At 36.1% G+C, this 23,951-nt stretch overlaps 1 protein-coding gene across 2 annotated transcripts in view; it reads left to right on the forward strand.

The window, feature by feature from the left end:
- The window catches only part of MEI4 (meiotic double-stranded break formation protein 4), a 269,256-nt gene that overhangs the window by 24,154 nt on the left and 221,151 nt on the right, over positions 1–23,951 (forward strand). For both annotated transcript variants that reach the window (XM_008975281.6, XM_055113905.2), the window contains exon 2: positions 16,756–17,001. In XM_008975281.6, coding sequence (XP_008973529.1) covers positions 16,770–17,001 — 232 coding nt within the window. In that variant the 5' untranslated portion in view covers positions 16,756–16,769. The remainder of the gene's footprint in view (positions 1–16,755; positions 17,002–23,951) is intronic.

Genomic DNA, 23,951 nt, shown 5'->3' on the forward strand with positions numbered 1-23,951 from the left:
AACATAATTTATTGCTTATCCCTTCTAAAATGTGGAAGCATTTAATGTTTGATTATTTAAAAGGTCTTCTATATATGTGGAAGAAAGAGAGTTCAGAGAGGTGTTTCAGGTAGAACTGAAATGTAATGTTCTGCTGCAAAAGGTAGAGCAATGCTTTAAAAAGACAACTTTCTGCATTTTTTGGTAACATTCACAGTAAATACTTCCTTCAGCAGTGGGGTTGGGCTTGACTATATAATGACATTAATTCTTTATTCAAATTCTATGTTTAGGCCCTTGTTTTTAAGTCACATCTAAGATTATTCAATTATTCTAAGGGAAAATAAGAGTTTTTAAATATGTGTATTATAAAAAAGCGCAACAAAATGCAGTCATGTACCACATGATGTCATTTCAGTAAACAGTGGTCTGCATATACTATGGTAATACCGTAAGATTATAATACCATATTTTTACTGTACTTTTTCTATGTTTATGTATGTTCAGATCTACAAATACTTAGCATTGTGTTGCAGTTGCCTGAAGTATTCAATGCAGTAACGTGCTGCACAGGTTCGTAGCCTAAGAGCAACAGGCAATATCATATAGGGCCTATGTTTGTAGTAGGTTGTACTATCCAGGTTCCTGTTAAGTACTTTCTATGATGTTGGCATAATGACAGAACTACCTAATAATGTATTTCTCAGGATGCATCTCTGTCATTAAGCAACACATGACAGTAATACAACAAATATGAGTGTACCCACCTCCCAGATTAAAAAAAATAATAGATCTTTACAAGACAGAACAAATTTCTCCTTTTTCTGACTGCAACTCCTCCTTCACCTGCAGAAGTAATCATAGTGCTTGGGATATACCACTCTATACATTTCTTTATACTTTGTCTACATATGGATATGTTTTTAAGCAATATATATTGTATTATTTATATTAATTACCTAAATTATATGCATTTTAATACCTTTTTTCTTTTAACTGTGAAATTTATTCATTTTGATGGATGTAACTCTAGTTCATTTATTTTTCATTGCTTAATAGTATTTGTTTGTATTAATATACCTCAATTTATTTAGTTGTTTTATCAACAGATATGTAATTTATCATTTTTATTACAGACAGTGAAGGCATGAACAGTTTTTAACATGTCTCTTTTTGTATATATGTCACCGTCTTTTTATGTTTGCATAGTATTTTCTTTTTCTGTGCATTGCTTGTTATATATTTTGCCCATTTTTAATGGATTATCTTTTCTTTATTAATTTATAGGTACTCTTTAGATACTAGGAATAGTCACCTTTTATTGAATAGTTGTATTAAAAATGTCTTGCCTAGGCTGTGGCTTACCTCTTTACTTTTTCGTGATGTCTTCAATGAACACAAGTTTTAAATTTTTATGCAGTAAAACTGATAATTTCCCCCTTACCACTTAAATAGGTTTAATGTGCTATATGTGTCTAGTTTAAGAAGTCTTCTATACCGAGTGAATAAAATTTAATTTAAAAGTGCCCCTTAAGGCATTTTAGATGGTTAAGATGAAACAGGAAATATTGCTTTTTTTTTTTTTAAAAAAAAGGTTGAGTCAAAATTGGTTGACACCCAGTTAAAATATCTCTTATCAATACCAGTTTACTCAAAGCAGAGCCCACTGTCATACCTTAATTGTTGTATGTATGAATTTTCTGCTCAATCTCAATACTATCATCTGTAAATATGAGAGTTTAGGGAGGGAAAACCATAGATATAACATCAATTTTCACAGAATTCTGTAGATTTACTCATGTGCACATTCCTTCCTGTACAGAAAGCTCATGGTAACCATAAGTAACTCAAATGGGCCACTACTAACTATAATGAAGGAAGAAGAAGCCTAGGCTTTGGATACAATTTCAGCCGAGTGTCCCTGAGGTGTTTCGTTGCTATGGCTGTTCTCATGGCCATTTCAAGTTTCTCTGCTTACTCATCATCTTTCATTGATAAGTTTGACCTTAGTTACAAAGCAATTTAATGGCCTCAGTTATACAATCATAGTCTAGCCAGGCCAGATAGAACTTGTCAACCATGAAGTTTGGAAGTTGAACTGCCTTGGGTTTGGGTGGTCCGTGTCCAGATTTCCTGAAATTTTGTTCCACTTTCTGCAACCATTTACATGAAGTACAAGGACTTACAAGGAGAGATCCTCATGAAAATTATTGGTTTATTTCTTGGTGCCTCTTAATTTATCCATCATCATGGCCTCAATTATTTGTTTAATCTCCATTTTTATAATAATAATTCATAAATTGTAGTTGTACTTTACTATGAAATAGTTATAATTATTGTAATTAATAATAATAATGAAAGATTAGCCTGAGCAACATAGGGTGATCCCCATCTGTACAACAAATAAAAAAAAATTAACCAGGTATGGTGGTGCACGCCTGTAGTTCTAGCTACTGGGAAGGCTGAGGTAGAAGGATTGCTTGAGCCTAGGAGACTGAGGCTACAGTGAACCGTGACCATGCCACTGCACTCCAGCCTGGGCAATGGAGCAAGACCCATTTCAATAATAATAATAATAATAATAATAATAATAAATGTTAAATAACCACTGAAGCCTTCAATAAGATTCCTGTGGTATTTGTGTGCTTTGTAGAAAAGAAATGATATGGGTGGTTGGTGACTTCAGGCAATCCAGCCATTCTTTTTCTTAGAGACTCACTGAGTGTGAGTTTAAGAACTTCTGGGTGGGGAAGCCTGGCGGTTAGGATGATCCTATGAATGTCATCCTCTGTTCTCTGACTTTCTTTATTCTTTTATCAGATTGAATTGTTCTTAAATTTTTCTTTTCTCTTTCCACCATTTCCCCCATCACTATGGACTGTAAAAAAGCAAGAAATATATCTAATTCATCTTTTTATGTTTGGATTCTAGCACAGTTTGGGCCTCAAGTGTGGTATGCTGTCACAACATATTTGTGGAACTGAATTTCTGTCATTGAGTTGTCACACACTACACAGAATGGTTATTAGAATGATGAACATAGGCTTAGTCATTGTAGGTAAAAATACAATGTTAATGGTCTATAGAGAGGCAAATTATGTGGGCTTATGGTTAAGATGTTTATATTACTTCAGTCACTTTATGCTAGAAAAGTTCTGTGAGAAATATAAGGTTTATTATTACCTTTGAATTAAGATAACAGTTGATAGAAACAGAATTGTTTTAAAATATTTAAAACAACCTTTCCTACTGCAAAAGTAAATTTGGATTTTTTGCCTCAGTCTATTTCATGGCTTCAACTGCCACCTGCATGATTTCTCAATATCCATCTCTTTTCTGAGCTCGTTTCATTTTCCCAATGGCCTACCACAGCTCTACCTTGCAGTTAGGTAAGAAACATGTGGCACTAGCTGGCCCTTCCTGTACATCTCTTTTGTTTCTGCCTTCTTTTCTCAGTTTATATTATCACTGTCTAGATAGTTGTGCAAGCTGGAACTTGGGGGTCATTCTTGATATCTTTTCTTCCCTAGTATAGTGTATCTAATGGATCACAAAGTACTTTTGATTTTACTTCAGTTATGTCTTTTCTGTCCTGACACTTTTTCTCCTATTGCCCTGTTTGGACCTTTCATTTCTCAGACAGAAGTAGGATTATGGCAGTATTCTGTTAAATGGCCTCTCAGTTTTGGCCTCTTCACCTCTCCACATGTCCTCACCTCAGCCTCAATAACAGTTGTCTTTCAGAAGTCCAGATCTGGGCCGTGAGCCTATATATCTGTAATCTCCTATAATGACACAGGAAAATAAATTTAGCAGAAAAATCCTTTCATCCAGCGAAATACATGTTTTTATTATAAGAATATATCAAAAGTTTTATTTTAAGATAAATTGTCACATTCTACATGTATAAATTAATTATTTTCTTTTATTTTCTGTATTTCAGTAATATTTGTAAGGAGGTGATACTTTTACAGTTTTCTTGTAGTAACTGAAACGACAATTAGACTCAGAAACCATGTTAAGGTAAAAATCTGAGTATCTTTTACAGCAGGAGCTACTTTGAAAAATTTTCATGGTTTTAAACAATTGATTTTAATTGATTACCCTGGAGCTGAACTTAACACGCTCATACAGCCTAGGCTAGTTCTTATTGCTTGAGTATTCCATTTATCAGATGAAATAGATTTATGCTATTATCAGTAAAACACCCCTTTCATTATCACAAGATAGCATGACAAAAAAGACTCTAGAAATTGCGTAATACAAATGGCATTACCAAAAATAAAAAACAGATGTCCCTTCTGCTGCTATTCGGCCTGTATCTCTCATGGGAACCAAGGCCTGGCTGTGATGTCAGCTTGAGGCCAGTTTTTGACTGTCATGAATTTGTTTGGATTCGTGATCTCTAATTGGTTAGATCTCAAATTTTGAGGAAGGCAAGTTCTGATTGGTAGGTGAAGCATGGAATTTGAAATGTTTAGTATACAGTCATGCCCTGCATAACAATGTTTCAGTCAATGACAGAGTGCATTTACAGGGGTGGTCTCATAAGATTATAATGAACCTGAAAAATCCTTGTCTCCTGGTGACTTAGGAGTCATCACAATGTTATAGCCCAGCACATTGCGTACATGTTTGTGGTGATGCTGGTGTAAACACACCTGCACTTCCAGTCATGTACAGGTATGACACAATTATGCATGATACATAAATACTTGATAATGAATAAATATGTTATTTGATTATGTATTTACTATATGTTTTATCATTATCTTGGAGTGCACTCTTTCTACTTATTAAAAAAAAGATAATTGCAAAACAGTCTCAGGTGGCTCCTACAGGACACAATCTGCAAGAAGGCATTATCAAAGTACAGGTCCATGCATTTTATTGCCCCTGAAGACCTTCCGGTGGGACAAGATGTGGAGGTTGAAGACATTGATATTGATGTTCTTGACCCTGTGTATGTCTAGCTAATGTATGTGATTATGTCTTAGTTTTTAACAAAAATGTTTAAGAGGTAAAAAAAAATACAAAAGTTTAAAATAGGAAAAGTTTATAGAATAAGGACATAAAGAAAAAATGTATTGGATATGGCTATACAATGTATATGTGTTTCCAAGCTAAGTGTAATTAAAAAAAAGTCAAAAAGTTAAAAAAATCTGAAATGTTTATAAGGTAAAATGTTTTAGTAAGCTAAGGCTAATTTATCATTGAAGAAAGAAAAAATTTTAAATATATTTAGTGTAGCCTAAGTGTCCAGTATTTATAAAGTTGACAGTAGTATACAGTAATGTGCTAGGCCTTCACATTCACTCACCACTCCCTCATGGACTCACCCAGAACAACTTCCAGACATGTAAGAACAATTCATCTTAAGTGCCCTATACAGGTATACCATTTTTAAATCTTTTATATCATATTTTTACTGTACTTTTTCTATGTTTAGATATATTTAGATACTCAGATATTTATGATTATGTTACAGTTGCCTACAGTATTTAGTAGAATAATGTGCTGTACAGGTTTGCAGCCTAGGAGCAATAGGCTATACTGTATAGCCTAGGTGTGTAGTAGGCTATACCATGTAGATTTGTGTAAGTGCACTCTATGGTGTTCACACAGTTATGAAATTGCCTAAGGATGGATTTCTTGGAAGGTATCCTCATTATTATGGGATGCATGATTATACTTGTCTAGGATGAGAAGACAGCAGTTGTTAGACTGCAGGATTTTTGACTCTTTTCACCGTGAATGGTGCTTGCTACAAGGAGGAGACCTAGAGACGAATTTCTGTTTTGTGTGTCCTCCCCTAGTGCCCATGGACATATGTTTTATGCTGTTTATTGGTGTTTCCCTCTGCCCGCGTCCCCAAGACAGAGTCTCGCTCCGTCTCCCAGGCTGGAGTGCAGTGGTGTGATCTCGGCTCACTGCAACCTCCGCCTCCTGGGTTCAAGCGATTCTCCTGCCTCAACCTCCCGAGTAGCTGGGATTACAGGTATGCGCCACCATGGCTGGCTAATTTTTGTATTTTTAGTAGAGACGGGGTTTCACCATGTTGGTCAGGCTGGTCCGCAACTCCTGACCTCGTGATCTGCCCACCTTGGCCTCCCAAAGTGCTGGGATTGCAGGCGTGAGCGACCGTGTCCAGCCATGAGTGTTGTATTTTTTAAAAAATGGTCTTGTACATCCTGGCTAACACGGTGAAACCCCGTGCCTACTAAAAATACGGAAAAAAATAAAAAATTAGCTGGGCGTGATGGCGGGCGCCTGTAGTCCCAGCTACTCAGGAGGCTGAGGCAGCAGAATGGCGTGAACCTGGGAGGCGGAGCTTGCAGTGAGCCGAGATCACACCACCGCACTCAAGCCTGGGCGAGTGAGACTCCATCTCAAAAAAAAAAAAAAAAAAAAAAAAAAAAAAAAAGGTCTTCTAGTATTTAGCTTGTTTGGGGGTTGTAGTGGTACTCAGTGGGGTAGTGGGGTAAGTCGCATGGATCCTATGAATTGATGGGTTTTCAGTGGAGAAGAGCAACTTCTGTGCTTTGAAAGTAGATTGAATCTGTTATTCTCTGATTTCAGGGGATACTTATTCACAGAACCTGGAAACTAGAGGACCAGTCCTGAGTTATGGCTAACCTGCAACAAGAGCTATATTACCTTTGTGTGTTTGTTACCTGGAATAAGTTAAGGAATGAGCTTAAAGGGCCAAAAATGCAAAGGGCATCATGTGCCAGAAGATGTATAGAATGGAAGGGCTCCATATTTGTGAAACAGTCCCTCTCTCTTAATAAGTTATTTTAGGCTAGTGAAAGTAGAGCTCTATTTTGTTTTTAGGCATGCAAATCCATGTAGACTATAATAAAGGAAGTATTAGATTTACTTGTAAAATGGAGCCCTGAGAGAAGAAGCCATGACACACTGTCAGTTGCTGTCTGAAATTTGTGGTGTTCTCCTCAATGAAATTTAAATGAGTGAGACTGATGAGAAGTAGGATCCTTTATCAGAATTAATAATGAGCCCTAAAGAAAATCTGTCTGTGGGACTGCACTTTCTTGAGTTTGTTATCTTCAGTATACTCAGAAGGCTTTACATAATAGAAGTTAGAAAAAAAATCAGTTTCCTAATTTGTCATTTACAAAATGACTTTTTTGGATAGGGCCATTTACCTTTTCCACAGGACTCTGTACCTCATCATCTCCCCTCTTTAATCTCCTCTTTCCCTTGAAGCTAAGGCCCTGGCTCAGCTGGTCCTGAAAAGCCTGGTCTCTTCCCTGGGATTGACACAACCTCTCTCAGTTGTCTCTTCTGGTTATTTCTTTGCTTTCTGGATTCATCCTATGTTCATTCTTATTTTATGACACGGGACTGTTTTTCACCGCCAGGGTATATATAGCCTTATAAAGATTCCAAATTTGTGAAGTTTATGAATTTGAGTTATGTAATTCATCAGACTTTTAAAATGTACTCTACGAACAATCTTTGTGATGAGGATTATGTCAATTTCAGTGTGTAAAATACCGGTGTAACCACGAAACACCTATAGTTCTTCCAAAATATTTTTTAGAAATCCATGTTAATAGTACATATCTGCTCCCTATTTCCTTTTATGGATTTACGTAGTGGAATGTGATTGCTGGTTGTGCCATGTGTACATGTCTCTAAATCTCTGAATCACTGTCTTTTCTGTTATCTTATAAAATATATGTGATGCATGTTTCCATGTGAAATTCTGCCAGAATCCAGAGATCATTCCTGTGACAAAACAAAGAAGCAATTTGAAATCAAAAGGTGTGGGATGGAATTAAAAAAAATAGTGTTAAGAGACCGTAGACAATTAAAATCCATGCTTAGTTAACTCTTTTTTCAACAAGAGAAACATGATAGATAGTTGATTTGTTTTGATGGGAACAGAAGGAAAAAAAGAAGCCTGTATCCTTTTATCTTTGCAAGCCTTCTGTCACGCACAGACTCTCTGCTGGAAAGGCTTCCACAGGGGCCCTTAATAATAAAAGTAGAAAAATTTGAAATCTCGAGTAAATCCTCATTCTTTTATGTAAAATTTCATATGACATTAATTTATAGAACACTTTACAGTACAGTATGTGCTGAAACTATAACAATAATTAGGAAATCTGTCAGACGGATCTAATCCAAAAATTACATGTTAGACCTCGTCCAAACTTTACCGAAGCTATTAAACTAATTATCTCAAAAGTCTTGTAATTTCTTACTGTTCTAGCATTGCCAGCTCTGCTTCACCCCACACTGGGATTTGATAAATGCATATTTCACCATCATGATACATGAGGACTTCCTCCTGCACTCACGTGTTGCCTTATTACATTCATGTCAGTGATTTAAGGAGTGTTTAGCCAGTGTCCTTCAGTTTCTTGCTTTCTTGGCAAGTATTTAGAGTAGGTCTCACATAAGATAAAATCTGGTTTTCTCCCTTATAGCTTACCCTCTGACCTAAAACTGTATGCGAATTAGATTTTATCTTTCCTACTGTATTTTCTTTACTCAATAATTATTTTGGTGAAAGTTTAAGGTTATACTGTAGAAGGGCATAGTTTGGAGAGAGTAGACTCAGTGGAAATAGTGAAGAAAGGATGTCTTATTGAGTGAAGAGAGACAGATGTGACCTTTTGGTTAACTAATTAAGTTCCCTTCAGAACCTATTCTCACTCCAAGGCTATTTTCCTAGTATGTAATTGACCAAGGCTTACTGATGAGAGCCAGGGTTAAGAGTTGGCCAAGTAGCCCTGTGATTGTAAGACCTATATTGATGTATTCATTCATTCATTTACTCACTAGTATTTAGTTGTGTGCCTACTGTGAGCCAGTATTCATGGCATTGGGGATACAGGGGATAGTCGCTTGCTGCTTGGTCATACTGGAAAGTTTTCTGCCACACTTCCAAAATCTGTGTGTCCTTTGAATTAGTGAAAAGAACAGAAAAGGCATTCAGAGGAAGGGATATGGAAATGGACTGTGGAAATGGCTGAAGTCAATGGGCTCAGTGGAATTTGGGAAAGCTGATCAGGAAGGTAGATTAGAGAAGCTAGGAGGCAGAATTCTCATTCCATGGACGATGTTTCCTCAATTCTGAAAGCCCTTTAAAATTTCAGTTGAAGTTATGTTTAATGTGCAAGTACTGTTCTTTCATTCTTATTCCCCTTGTCTACACCTAAGCTGTTGTTGAATCAGTGGTGTATTTTACAGTTGAAGATGTCTCAGAATTGCAGAGGTAAGCGCTACAGGCTAAGCTTCTTTTCACAATCAAAAATTGATTGGCGCAGAGCTCTGAGACTTCATACAAAATGCTTCTTCATTTTGCTTTTTTTAATTAGCTAAAATCTTCTTTGTTTATTAATTTATTTTTCCAGCTTTATTAAGGTATCAACAAATAAAAATTTTATAAATTTAAAGTATACAATATGGTATTTTCAATATATAGACATTGAGAAGTGATTAAGTCAAGCCAATTAACATAGCAGTCACCTCATATATTTATTTTTTGTGTGTGGTGAGAACACTTAAGATATATTCTTTTAGGAATTTTCAAGTGTACAAAACATTATTAACTATGTCACCATGTTGTACCATGGATCTCCGGAAGTTATTCATCTTGTCTAAGTGAAACTTTGTGCCCTTTAACTAACATCTCCCCTTTTCTCTCTGGCCCCCACCCTTGGAAACCACCATTCTATCTCTGTCTCTATAGGTTTGACTATTTTAGATTTCACATATAGTGAAATCATGCAGAAGTTATCTTTCTGTGCCTGGCTCATTTCACTCAGCATAATGTTTTTCAGGTTCATTAATGCTGAAATGACAAAATTTGTTTCTAAAGACTGAATAGCATTTCATTATTACATATTTTTCTTTATCTGTTAATCCATTGATGGACACAGGTTGATTTCATATCTTTTCTATTGCGAATAATGCTGCAGCAAACATTGGAGTGCAGATATCTTTTTGACATACTGATTTCATTTCCTTTGGATGTATACACAGAAGTAAGATTGCTGAATCATATGGTAGTTGTATTTTGAGTTCTTTGAGAAATCTCCATACTGTTTTCCGTAGATGTTGTACTAATTTATATTCTCACCAACAGTGTACAAAGATTTCCTTTTCTCCACATCCTCATCTTTTGTCTTTTTGATAAAAGCCATTTTAACTTGGGTAAGATGATATCTCATTGTGGTTTTAATTTGCATTTCCCTAATGATTACTGATGTTGAGCTTTTTAAAAAGTACACCTGTTTGTTATTCATATGTCTTCTTTTGAGAATTTTTTATTCATGTATTTTGCACATTTTTAGTTTTTCTGGCTATTGAATTTTAAAACTCTTATGTTTTTTAAAAATTTTGTGGGTACATAGTAGGTGTATATATTTATGGGGTACATGAGATACTTTGATACAGGAATGCAATGTGAAATAACCACATTATGGAGAATGCAGTTTCTGTCCCCTCAAACATTTATCTTTTGAGTTAGGAACACATTATTGACTGTAGTTACCCTATTGTGCTATTGAATAGTAGGTCTTATTCATTCTGTCTACTTTTTTTTTTTGGTACCCATTACCTATCCCCACCTTTCCCCAGGTCCCCCACTACCCTTCGCAGCTTCTGGTAACCATCCTTCTACTCTCTATGTCCAAGAGTTCAATTATTTTGACTTTTAGATCCCACAAATAAGTGAGAACATGCAATGTTTGTCTTTCTGTCCCTGGCTTATTTTACTTAATATAATTATCTCCGGTTCCATCCATGTTGTTGCAAATGACTGTATCTCATTGTTGTTTGTGGCTGAATATAGTACTCCATTGTGTATATGTACCACATTTTCTTTTAACATTAATCTGTTGATACACAATTAGGTTGCTTCCAAATCTTAGTTATTGTAAATAGTGCTATAACACGTACAGAGCAAATATCTCTTTAATATACTGATTTCCTTTCTTTTGAGTATACACCCAAAGTGAGATTGCTGCACATATGGTAGCTCAATTTTTAGTTTTTTTGAGGACCCTCCAAACAGTTCTCCATAGTGGTTGTACTAATTTACATTCCCACCAACAGTGTACAAAGGTTCCCTTTTCTCCACATCCTCACCAGCAGTTGTTAATGCCTGTCTTTTGGATATAAGCCCTTTTAACTGGAATGAGATGATATCTAATTGTAGTTTTGATTTGCGTTTCTCTGATAATCAGTGATGCTGTGAACACTTTCATATGTCTGTTTGCCATTTCTATGTCTTCTTTTGAGAAATGTCTATTCAAATCTTTTGCCCATGTTTTCATCGGGTTATTATATTTTTTCCTATAGGGTTCTTTGAGCTCCTTATATATTCTGGCTATCAATTCCTTGTCAGGGGGATAGTTTGCAAATATTTATTTCCATTCTCTGGGTTGTCCCTTCACTTTTTTTTTTTTTTGCTGCACAGAAGCTTTTTAACTTGGTGTGATACCATTTGTCTATGTTTGCTTTGGTTGCCTGTGCATATGGGGACTTGCTATTGAGTTTTTGGAGTCCCTTGTATATTTTGGATGTAACCCCTTATAAGATATATGGTTTGCAAGTATTTTCTCCTATTTTGCAGGTTGTTCCTTCAGTCTGTTGATTGTTTCCTTTGCTGTGCAGAAGCATTTAAGTTTGATGCAATCCCATTTGTCTATTTTTACTTTTGTTGCCTGTCCTTCTGTCATATTCAAAGTATCTTTGTCAAGACCCATTTTATGCAGCTCTTTCCCTATGTTTTCTTCTAGTAGTTTTATGGTTTCATGTTATATTTAAGTCTTTATTGCATTTTAAGTTGATTTTTGTATATGGTATGGGATAAGGGTCCAGTTTCAGTCTTCTGCATATTCTATAATTCCCACTTAGAAAAATATAGAATAGGGACAATTTCTGTAGGATCAGTATGAAGATAGTTTCCTGTCTTATATGTCTTATAATGTTTATTGTGACAGTTTGGGAACTATAGTGATATGGTTTTGATATTTGTCCCCTCCAAATCTCATGTTGGAATGTGATCTTCAAGATTACAGGTGGGGCCTAGTGGGAGGTGTTTGGGTCATGGGGACAGCTTTCTCAGGAATGCCTTGGGGCCTCCCTGTGGTAACCATTTCACTTGAGATCTGGTTGTGAAAAAGAGTCTGGGACCTCCCTCCCTTTCTTGCTTTTTCTTATCATGTGACACACTAGCTCCCTGTGCCTTCTACCATGAGTGAAAGCCTCCTGAGGCCTCACTAGAAGCAGAAGCTGGCACCGTGCCTCTCTACAATCTGCAGAACCATGAGCCAAATAAACCTATATTCTTTATAAATTACTCAGCCTTAGGTATTCCTTTATTGCAGTGCAAAATGGACTAGTGCATATAGAAAAGTATAAGTAAGAAAATAATATCATTCAGACTTCCTCAACTCATGGTGAAGGGTTGCTTTTATTTTGGTCAGTAAGTCTGTCTTTTCTCTTCTTTCCCTCTTTTTATCTTTCTCTTTTTCTTTTGTTCCTTCCCTCTCTTTTTCCCTTTCCCCTTTTGTCTTTAAATGTATCACTATATTAATGTCTATATGTCTGTAGATTTTTTTAATTTGCAGTTTTACTGCATTTACTGTTTTATGTTTTACTGTACATTTAATGTCATGTGGGAAATATTTTTCCATAACTTCAAATATTTTCAAAAACATTTTTAGTTGAGTTATATGATATATCACAATTTGATCTCTATTATTAGATATTCAGACTGGTGACAGGTTTTTTTTTATATTGGTAGTTATAATTCTATAAATCATGTATGGGCATAAAGTTTTGTATGCAGCTCTGATCATTTATTGAAGGTGAAATCTTAGAACTTGTATTGCTGGGACAAAGGGGAATACATACTTTGAAGATGTTTGATACATATTAGGAAAATATCCTCCTGAATGGCTATGTAATTCAAAATTCCCACCAGTCTTGAATAGGAATGGTCTGTGGCTCTTTTTTTTTTTTTTTAGATGTTTCATCAGTGATCTTGGTGATGAAGTAACTTTAGAATTTGAAGTTATAATATAAATATAAAATACTTGATGGTTCAGAAAATTAGCGAGTTGATAGCAAATTAAAGTTCAATAAGGAAAAATTAGGGCAGGAGAAATAAATGATACAAATGGCCAAAATAATGTGTGGAGTAGCTGTTTCTACATGCATTGCCTGAGGGAAAATCCAAGGTCATATGGAATATGACTACATTTTTTCACAGCCCCATGGGGAATGTTACTATGGTAAGAACTGCTCCCAAATAAAAAAGAATACAAGTAAGCTGTGCTGGAATTGATGCTGTGTTCTAAAAAGACTGATTTTATACTTTAAACTATTAAGAATTAAGAGACACTACATACCTTCATGGGAGATATTAAATGTTCATTTTCATTATTTACTCTAATTATTTGAGCATAAATTGAATTTAAAAAGGCTTTCTGAAAGTTACTGCTGATCTTTCCTCAGTGAAACAGAGAATATATTTAGGAAGCTGGGGTGTTTTCCAATAGCAACAACCAGTTCTGATTCTCTGGGCACGAACTAGATTTTCAACAGTTCAACTCAATTCTGACACTAACTACCTGGAGTTAGCTTCAGACTTCACAGGTTTAAGGGCTCAGTTCCATCAGACTGCACTCAGTTTAAATGCCAGTTGCAGGTACTGGGCCCGTAGGTTACTTGCACTCTGTCTGACTTATTCAGAGGTTCTCACAACCCTTCTAGTCAGGCTTGATAACTTGCTAGAATAACTCACAGAACTCAGTAAGTCACTCTATTTATTACCAGTTTACTATAAAAAATACAGCACAGGAACAGCCAAATGGGAGAGATGCATAGGGCCATGTATGGGGGGATTGCACAGAGCTTCCACATCCTTTCTAGGTGTGCCACCCTCTTAGCATCCTGATGTGTTCACCAACCTGAAAGCTCTCTGAATCCCATTGATTGGGGGTTTCATGGAGATTTCATCAAAAAAGCATGATCCATCATTAATTCAGTCTTCAGTCCCTCTCATCTCCCTGGAGGCTTGGGGTGGGACTGAAAATTCCAAGCTTTTAATTATGGTTTGGTCTTTCTGGCAACTAATTCCTATCCTGAAGCTTTCTAGGGGCCTGCCACAAGCTACCTCAGGAAATTCTAAGGGATTTAAGAGCTTTGTGTCAGGAACTGGGGACGAAGGCCAAATATATCTTTCTTATGATGCCATAGAAGTTCATTTTTCTTCCATGAAATATTAGGGGAAACTGAATTATCTTTATTTTGCAAATGATACTTTGAGGATAGGAATGCTGTTCTACAATTAAGAAGGCATACATTTATAAACACACACATTTACACACACAAACGTGAGGAAGCAGTTTTAAAAACCTGGTTTGGTTTGGTTGTATGTTGTTGTTCTGTGTGTATTTTAAGTGTGATTTATATCCTGCAAGCCTGTGCTAAACCTCTTTATTAGCAATTATTTCTTTTCATTTGTAGTACAAATCTAAATGTTCAGACAAATGACCCTGACCTTGATATAGTTACAATCCATAAGAATTTTATAATTTGATCTCTCTTTCTGATAGCTGATATTCAGCATGATTTTAAGACTATTAACAAATCATATGCAACAACTTAAAAATCAGAACATTTAGTTAATCAGGTTGCTTCAATCAATTAATTAAATATCTCTGCAGGATGACAGGGAATTTGCTGTGTTTTTATTATCCAGAGAACTTTGTCCTCTTGTGCTAATAAACTGTTTTTCTAGTTTTTTCTTTTAGCCTGGAATCCCACTGTTTATAATTGAATGTGAGATTCTTTTCTAACTGAAACAACTTTGAATAGGCACCTTTTAAAAAATCAGTATCATTATGTATTAGCAAACTTACTTCTTGAAGGAGGGTCTCAAAAACCATATGTCTGTCCTGTGCACATAGGGTGCTTTTCTGAGAGTAATGAGTGTCAGAGTCCACTGCTCCTATCGCTGATAACAGATGGAGGATGATCCAGGGAGTGAAATGGTTGTTGAGAAAGCTAAAATAAGTGGAGCTATAATTCTAATTAGTTTGTTCATCTTGACAGTATCTAGTCCTTAGTGTAGTCAACAGCTGTGAAAATACAAAGCTGTGTACTTTGATTCTGGAAATCTAGTTTCTTTACATTTTTAATTATAATTGATATATGTTAATTGAATAAAATTAGAAAAATAAAGAAATGAAGATAAGAGGATAAAAATCACCAATAATTCTACAGTTATACTTTCTATTTACTTTTTTTATCTTCCCCATTTTTCTTGTAACTGGGGTCCTACTGTCCATATAATTTCATGTCTTCATTTGTTGTACTTAACACTTTCTCAGGCTAATACAAAATTTCTAAAAATCTAATTTTTAATGGCTAAGTAATATTCATTTGTATAGTCATACTTTTATTAATTTAACTATTTGTCAGTCCATTTTCAATATTATCAATAATGCTGTGATGAACATATTTTATACAGATTTTTGTGTTCATTACTAATTATAATAAAACAGCATTAAGCCATTTGTTAGATTGTACATTTTCAGTGCCAAATTACAGGATATCAGATAGTTAGTTACACATCGCTGTGGGTGGGAATAGACCTGAGAAAATTTTATATGTTGGTATATGAGTTGTTCTTTAAAGGGTGCACAGTCAGGGCTTGGGCAGCTATATAAGAAAGTCAGGGCATCACAGCAGTGGAAAATTTATGAGCAGAGATGTGTATAGGAGTACACTTGGGCTGTATCTGGTTGAGTGTGATCCAACCAATATGGAAGGATAGGCTGGGGAAATGGAAGGAAATAAAGTTTGAAATGTAAGGTGAAGAATTTGAAAATGTGTTAGTAGGATAGGTGGGGCAACTGAAAGTCCTGAATATTCTGGGTCATCTTACTTTTCACTCTTCATCAAGCATTTTTATTTAGCACATTTTATGTGCACAACTCTCATGATAATCTAATAAAGCCTGGAGGAGGCCACAGGGTCTTATACTTGAGTAGGGATGATATTAAAGCAGTGTATGCAGTGGTCTGTCATATGGCCTCCATAAGTATGTTTATATTTTAAGACTGTGACACACTGTTGGTTTGGAAAAGTATGCTCAGAATGACGATTGGAAATCTTTGGAAGTGAAGAATCAGAGTAGACTCGCAACTTAAATGATGCAAATATTTAAAAGATTGTTCTCCATATAGATTGGAGGGGGCTGGTTAGAGGCAGGAATAGCAGGTAAAAGGTTCATTAAGGAATGCAAGATTTAACAGATGGGTTGGAGGAAAGGAAGGACTTAAGTTTATAAATAGATAATTTAATGGTTCTGGTTATTCAGTGGACTCATTTTCAAAATATAAAAGCCTCAGTCCTACTCAAAATTTGCTAAATCAGAATTTTGAGGGAGTATATTTTGAAAGCTCCCTCAGAGATTCTGATATGTTTCTCTGGTTAGAAACAACTAAATGAATTAATATGTGTTTTTTCCATCCCAAGAAGTTGTCAAATTGTCTAAACCTACTATTGAATCTTAATATATTTAATATGCATGTGTGTGTATTTTTCTTCTGCATAATTTTCTCATACTGTTTTCAGTCCCTGATTTTTTTTTCTGTTACTTGGCGCCAAGTCTTATTATAAACTTATTAATTAATGTTACTCTGCAGAATCAATTTTAAGCAAATGAAATGCACTGCACAAGTTAAAAAGAATTTCTATAACTTTTTTCTTATTAAATGATAGGGACAAAAGCCAGGATGGATGTTCAAAAATGGTATTTGAGAACTTCAAAGCTGGCTCTGGCCTTGGCAATTATCCGCTCAAAACCAGCAGACAAAAGCAGCAGAGAATACACAGAGCACCTTGCTATGTTGCTGTCTGAGGAGCAGTCAAAATGGAGATCAAAAGTTGAAATCTTGGAAGCTGAAGTTATGCAATTACGTCAAAAACTTCTTGTGAGCAGGCTTTGTTCAGGATCCTTTAAGAGTGGTGAGTATATAAAATTGCCTTTTGGTAGTATGTCATACTTGTTTTATTTCAGTTGCACAATTATTTAGAAATGTATTCCCAAAACATGAAAATTTTTAGTTTCCATGAAAGCTCGACATCTTCTAGCCTTATACATTTTTTTACTTCTGGTCATTCATTAAAATTTTATTGTCACTTTCCTACATTTGACTTTGGAATGAAGTTAGAGAATGAAAATAGTATAGATGTGAAGGCAATAAGGTCTTTTAAAATCTCATTGTTCAACTTTATTATTTTACTATACATTTTATTTTGCTTTTATATTCAGTAGTTAATCTAGCAGTCCAATGTGAAATACCAGCTATCAGCCAGGCATGTGTGGGTGGTGAGGACTCCAAAACACATAAAAGGAGGTGCTGTCCTTGCTACTAAGTGTCTACCATTCTAGCAGAGAAAACAGGTGTATAAATAATTAACCTAGTTGTGATACATACTATAATAGAGACTGACAAAATACAGAGGAGGAAGTTATTCCTTCTGCCTAGTTTCTGGGAAGGCTTCTTACCTCTGGCCCTCAAAGTTCTGTCAGTGAAATGGTTACAGAACATCCAGTAAGATGCAGGAGCGTGTGCAAAGGCACTGGAGTGGAGAATACATATTGCATTCAGAATACTGCCATCATTACATTTAAGAGTGACCAGAACACTTGTAAGGCAAAGAAGTGATGGGGAAAAAGGTACAAGGTACAGAGGGAAGTTGGGACCGGATTCAGAAGGGTCTTGAATGTCAACCTAAGGAATATTTTACTGTATTGCTTATCAGTAAGTTAACCATGTAATTTATGGTTTCTACTAGGACCCTTGTGAGGGTGAAAAGAAGGGCCTATTAATAATTACACTGGGAACACAGGGGCAAACCTGGGTTTACTTGAGCAAACTAGAACGTGTGATTACCCTATTAATCAGGAGCCACTGGGCTTTTTTGAAGCAGAAGATTGACACTCATGATTGGGAAACGTAATTCTGGCAAGTTAGAAAAAAAAAAAACATATAAATCAGGCAGTGTTATTTCTTTGCATAAAACTCTTCCCTGGCTTTTAATTAGGCTTCGCATTAGATTCAGGCTTCTGATAGTGGCCCAAAATGCTGTGGGTGATTTCACCTCTACTCACCTCTCCCACCTCATCTCATACACTCTCCCCATTATCAGCTAGGCCCTAGTCAACATGGCCTTCCTTCTAGCCCTTGAAATCTCTTTATTGCCATGGTCCTCTCCTAGGTTCTTCTCTTTGACTCTTTGAGGCTGGTTTCTTCTCTTCCTTTGGTCTTATTTTAAGTGACACCTCCTCAGTGAGGTATTCCTTGACTCCTCTAGTGGACCCCCACTAGTTATTCCCCACACAAGCACCTCCTGTGTAGTATTTACTTATTTGTTTATTTACTTGGTTGCAGGTTTATCTCCTGAACTTGAGCTTATGTTCACTGAGGAGAGACCTTTGATTTTCTCAGGTCTCTTTACTTGTTGCCCAGCTCAAAGCCTGACACATAGAAGGTGATCAGCAAATATCTGTCCAATGAAAGAGGAACATAGAGGATGTTTTGGCTATAGAGGTGATTCGAGGCAGGGATACCAATTTTTAAAGCTTTGACTAAAGCCTACATAAGGAATAGTGAGTTGAATTAGATCTGTGATAGTGAGAAATAAAAGGACAGACATGTAGGAATAAATTCAGAGTAGACACTTTAGACATTTATGAATGGTTTCAGAGAGTGGTTAAGGGACATAGCAGTATTTAGGGTAATACCTAAATACCTAAATAAGGTTTCCCTCCTAGCCTACTGAATGGATTGTGATACTTTCAATTCAGATGGTGAACACAGAAATAAGCTAATAGGACAAAAGGTTGAGCCCAGGTTTCTCTGACTGTAGGCTAATCCCTGGAATATAGATTACCTAGAAGGAAGGTGGAAGTATGGTCAGAGAGGATGAGCAGGCTAGAACTACAGACACAGACTTAGGATCTGTTGGATTTAAGGAATAGTGAAGTTACTGCTGTAGATGAGACTCAAAGAGAATAGAGCCATGAGTGTAGGTGGGAAGCCTGCAGATTCCAATATTCCAGGGATGTCAGAGGAAGATGAGGCATTATCACATTAAGAGAGTGCAGCAGGTGTAAGGCGCACATATATGCTGTGGGTAATAGGAGACTTTAGTTTTGGGAATTATCATGAAAACCCAGTAACTTAATAGATGTTACTAAAATCTTACTATTGCATGAGCAAAAATAGTATTACACAATTTACAGCCACATTTTAGTTTCTCTAGAGTCCTTTTTGATAATGGGCTCTTTGAGTATACCCAGTGAATGAATGGCAAACATAGTCAATTTTTCTTTATTTTTTCCTGTATAGTTATACAATTAATATAATGTCTCAAATGTTAAAATTTCCAGGAATCTTAAACTATGACTATCATAAGCATCCATGAAATCAAAACTCTTGTTTACTATCCAAGGGTCTATTCATAATACTGATAAAATGTGCATGTTGTTTTTTTGTAACATGAATGTGCCTAATAGGAGGAACCTAGGTGATAGCTTGTTTTTATGCTGAGCACTTTCAGTTACAGTGCCTGTGAGAAAAATTTTCAAAAAATCATATAATTAAAGTCAGTTTTACTCACAGCAGGAGTTGCAGGTACAATGTTTCTGCACAGATGTTTGGAAGTAATCTGGTTCTCTGTTACCTTAAACTTCAAAAATGAGGAATAAATGAATAGATTTAGATAAATGGAGTAACTGGTAAAGGGGAGAGAAAAAATATACAAAAGGGGAGCATACACTGACAGGAAAATAAAGGAAGAACATGGCAGTTATGTAAGGATAACATGAAATAGTGATAATCCTTGCTCTAAGAGAACTCCATACCTGAAAATCAAAACTATATTAAAGTGTATTTATATTAGTACATATTTTTTCTAGAATTTTCAGTGTTGTTTTATATGTGCAGCTGTTGTTGAGTGTTTAGAGACAGAAAGTACTCAATAAATGTTGAATTGAATGATTCTTGACAGATTGAGAGGATGGGGAATTCAGTTTACAGCATCAACTATTCATTGAAGCAACTAAGCAACCCAAAATTAAATAAAGCAAAGCCAAAATGGCAAAATAAACAAGGAAGAAAGTATGATATGCTTTTTCTTTCTTTTTTTTTTTAAATGTGAATATCAGATAAACAATGAGTAACGTTTTATTATAAACACATCTCATTCAATATAATCATGTTATGCTAAACATTATTTGTTGTCTATTTGAAATTCAAATGTAACTGGGTGCCTGGGCAGCCGCGTTTCTTTTTCTTTTTATTATTTATTTATTTATTTTAATTTTATTATTATTACACTTTAAGTTTTAGGGTACATGTGCACAGTGTGCAGGTTAGTTACATACGTATACCTGTGTCATGTTGGTGTGCTGCACCCATTAACTCGTCATTTAGCATTAGGTATATCTCCTAATGCTATCCCTCCCCCCACCCCACAACAGACCCCGGAGTGTGATGTTCCCCTTCCTGTGTCCATGTGTTCTCATTGTTCAATTCCCACCTATGAGTGAGAACATGCAGTGTTTGGTTTTTTGTCCTTGTGATAGTTTACTGAGAATGGTGGTTTCCAGTTTCATCCATGTCCCTACAAAGGACATGAACTCATCATTTTTTATGGCTGCATAGTATTCCATGGTGTATATGTGCCACATTTTCTTAATCCAGCCTATCGTTGTTGGACATTTGGGTTGGTTCCAAGTCTTTGCTAGTGTGACTAGTGCCTCAATAAACATACGTGTGCATGTGTCTTTATAGCAGCATGATTTATAATCCTTTGGGTATATACCCAGTAATGGGATGGCTGGGTCAAATGGTATTTCTAGTTCTAGATCCCTGAGGAATCGCCACACTGACTTCCACAATGGTTGAACTAGTTTACAGTCCCACCAACAGTGTAAAAGTGTTCCTATTTCTCCACATCCTCTCCAGCACCTGTTGTTTCCTGACTTTTTAATGATTGCCATTCTAACTGGTGTGAGATGATATCTCATTGTGGTTTTGATTTGCATTTCTCTGATGGCCAGTGATGATGAGCATTTTTTCATGTGTCTTTTGGCTGGATCAATGTCTTCTTTTGAGAAGTGTCTGTTTGTATCCTTCGCCCACTTTTTGATGGGATTGTTTATTTTAGTCTTGTAAATTTGTTTGAGTTCATTGTAGATTCTGGATATTAGCCCTTTGTCAGATGAGTAGGTTGCAAAAATTTTCTCCCATTTTGTAGGTTGCCTATTCACTCTGATGGTAGTTTCTTTTGCTGTGCAGAAGCTCTTTAGTTGAATTAGATCCCATTTGTCAATTTTGTCTTTTGTTGCCATTGCTTTTGGTGTTTTAGACATGAAGTCCTTGCCCATGCCTATGTCCTGAATGGTATTGCCTAGGTTTTCTTCTAGGGTTTTTATGGTATTAGGTCTAACATGTAAGTCTTTAATCCATCTTGAATTAATTCTTGTATAAGGCGTAAGGAAGGGATCCAGTTTCAGCTTTCTACATATGGCTAGCCAGTTTTCCCAGCACTATTTATTAAATAGGGAATCCTTTCCCCAATGCTTGTTTTTGTCAGATTTGTCAAAGATCAGATGGTTGTAGATAAGTGGCATTATTTTTGAGGGCTCTGTTCTGTTCCATTGATCTATATCTCTGTTTTGGTACCAGTACCATGCTGTTTTGGTTACTGTAGCCTTGTAGTATAGTTTGAAGTCAGGTAGCATGATGCCTCCGTCTTTGTTCTTTTGGCTTAGGATTGACTTGGCGATGTGGGCTCTTTTTTGGTTCCATATGAACTTGAAAGTAGTTTTTCCCAATTCTGTGAAGAAAGTCATTGGTAGCTTGATGGGGATGGCATTGAATCTGTAAATTACCTTGGGCAGTATGGCCATTTTCACGATATTGATTCTTACTACCCATGAGCATGGAATGGTCTTCCATTTGTTTGTGTCCTCTTCTATTTCATTGAGCAGTGGTTTGTAGTTCTTCTTGAAGAGGTCCTTCACATCCCTTGTAAGTTGGATTCCTAGGTATTTTATTCTCTTTGAAGCAATTGTGAATGGGAGTTCACTCATGATTTGGCTCTCTGTTTGTCTGTTATTGGTGTATAAGAATGCTTGTGAGTTTTGCACATTGATTTTGTATCCTGAGACTTTGCTGAAGTTGCTTATCAGCTTAAGGAGATTTTGGGCTGAGACAATGGGGTTTTCTAGATATACAATCATGTCATCTGCAAACAGGGACAATTTGACTTCCTCTTTTCCTAATTGAATACCCTTTATTTCCTTCTCCTGCCTAATTGCCCTGGCCAAGACTTCGAACACTATGTTGAATAGGAGTGGTGAGAGAGGGCATCCCTGTCTTGTGCCAGTTTTCAAAGGGAATGCTTCCAGTTGTTGCCCATTCAGTATGATATTGGCTGTGGGCTTCTCATAGAGAGCTCTTATTATTTTGAGGTACGTCCCATCAATACCTAATTTATTGAGAGTTTTTAGCATGAAGGTTGTTGAATTTTGTCAAAGGCCTTTTCTGCATCTATTGAGATAATCATGTGGTTTTTGTCTTTGGTTCTGTTTATATGCTGGATTACATTTATTGATTTGTGTATATTGAACCAGCCTTGCATCCCAGGGATGAAGCCCACTTGATCATGGTGGATAAGCTTTTTGATGTGCTGCTGGATTTGGTTTGCCAGTATTTTATTGAGGATTTTTGCATCAATGTTCATCAAGGATATTGGTCTAAAATTCTCTTTTTTTGTTGTGTCTCTGCCAGGCTTTGGTATCAGGATGATGCTGGCCTCATAAAATGAGTTAGGGAGGATTCCCTCTTTTTCTATTGATTGGAGTAGTTTCAGAAGGCATGGTACCAGCTCCTCCTTGTACCTCGGGTAGAATTCGGCTGTGAATCCATCTGGTCCTGGACTTTTTTTGGTTGGTAAGCTATTGATTATTGCCACAATTTCAGAGCCTGTTATTGGTCTCCTCAGAGATTCAACTTCTTCCTGGTTTAGTCTTGGGAGAGTGTATGTGTCGAGGAATTTATCCATTTCTTCTAGATTTTCTAGTTTATTTGTGTAGAGGTGTTTGTAGTATTCTCTGATGGTAGTTTGTATTTCTGTGTGATCGGTGGTGTTATTCCCGTTATCATTTTTTATTGTGTCTATTTGATTCTTCTCTCTTTTCTTCTTTATTAGTCTTGTTAGCGGTCTATCAATTTTGTTGATCTTTTCAAAAAACCAGCTCCTGGATTCACAAATTTTTTGAAAAGTTTTTGTGTCTCTATTTCCTTCAGTTCTGCTCTGATTTTAGTTATTTCTTGCCTTCTGCTAGCTTTTGAATGTGTTTGCTCTTGCTTTTCTTGTTCTTTTAATTGTGATGTTAGTGTGTCAATTTTGGATCTTTCCTGCTTTCTCTTGTGGGCATTTAGTGCTATAAATTTCCCTCTACACACTGCTTTGAATGTGTCCCAGAGATTCTGGTATGTTGTGTCTTTGTTCTTATTGGTTTCAAAGAACATCTTTATTTCTCCCTTCATTTCGTTATGTACCCAGTAGTCATTCAGAAGCATGTTGTTCAATTTCCATGTAGTTGAGCGGTTTTGAGTGAGTTTCTTAATCCTGAGTTCTAGTTTGATTGCACTGTGCTCTGAGAGTCAGTTTGTTATACTTTCTGATCTTTTACATTTGCTGAGGAGAGCTTTACTTCCAAGTATGTGGTCAATTTTGGAATAGGTGTGGTGTGGTGCTGAAAAAAGTATATATTCTGTTGATTTGGGGTGGAGAGTTCTGTAGATGTTTATTAGGTCTGCTTGATACAAAGCTGAGTTCAATTCCTGGGTATCCTTGTTAACTTTCTGTCTCATGATCTGTCTAATGTTGACAGT

This window comes from Pan paniscus, chromosome 5 (assembly GCF_029289425.2).
Source record: "Pan paniscus chromosome 5, NHGRI_mPanPan1-v2.0_pri, whole genome shotgun sequence".
NCBI classification, from domain to species: domain Eukaryota; kingdom Metazoa; phylum Chordata; class Mammalia; order Primates; family Hominidae; genus Pan; species Pan paniscus.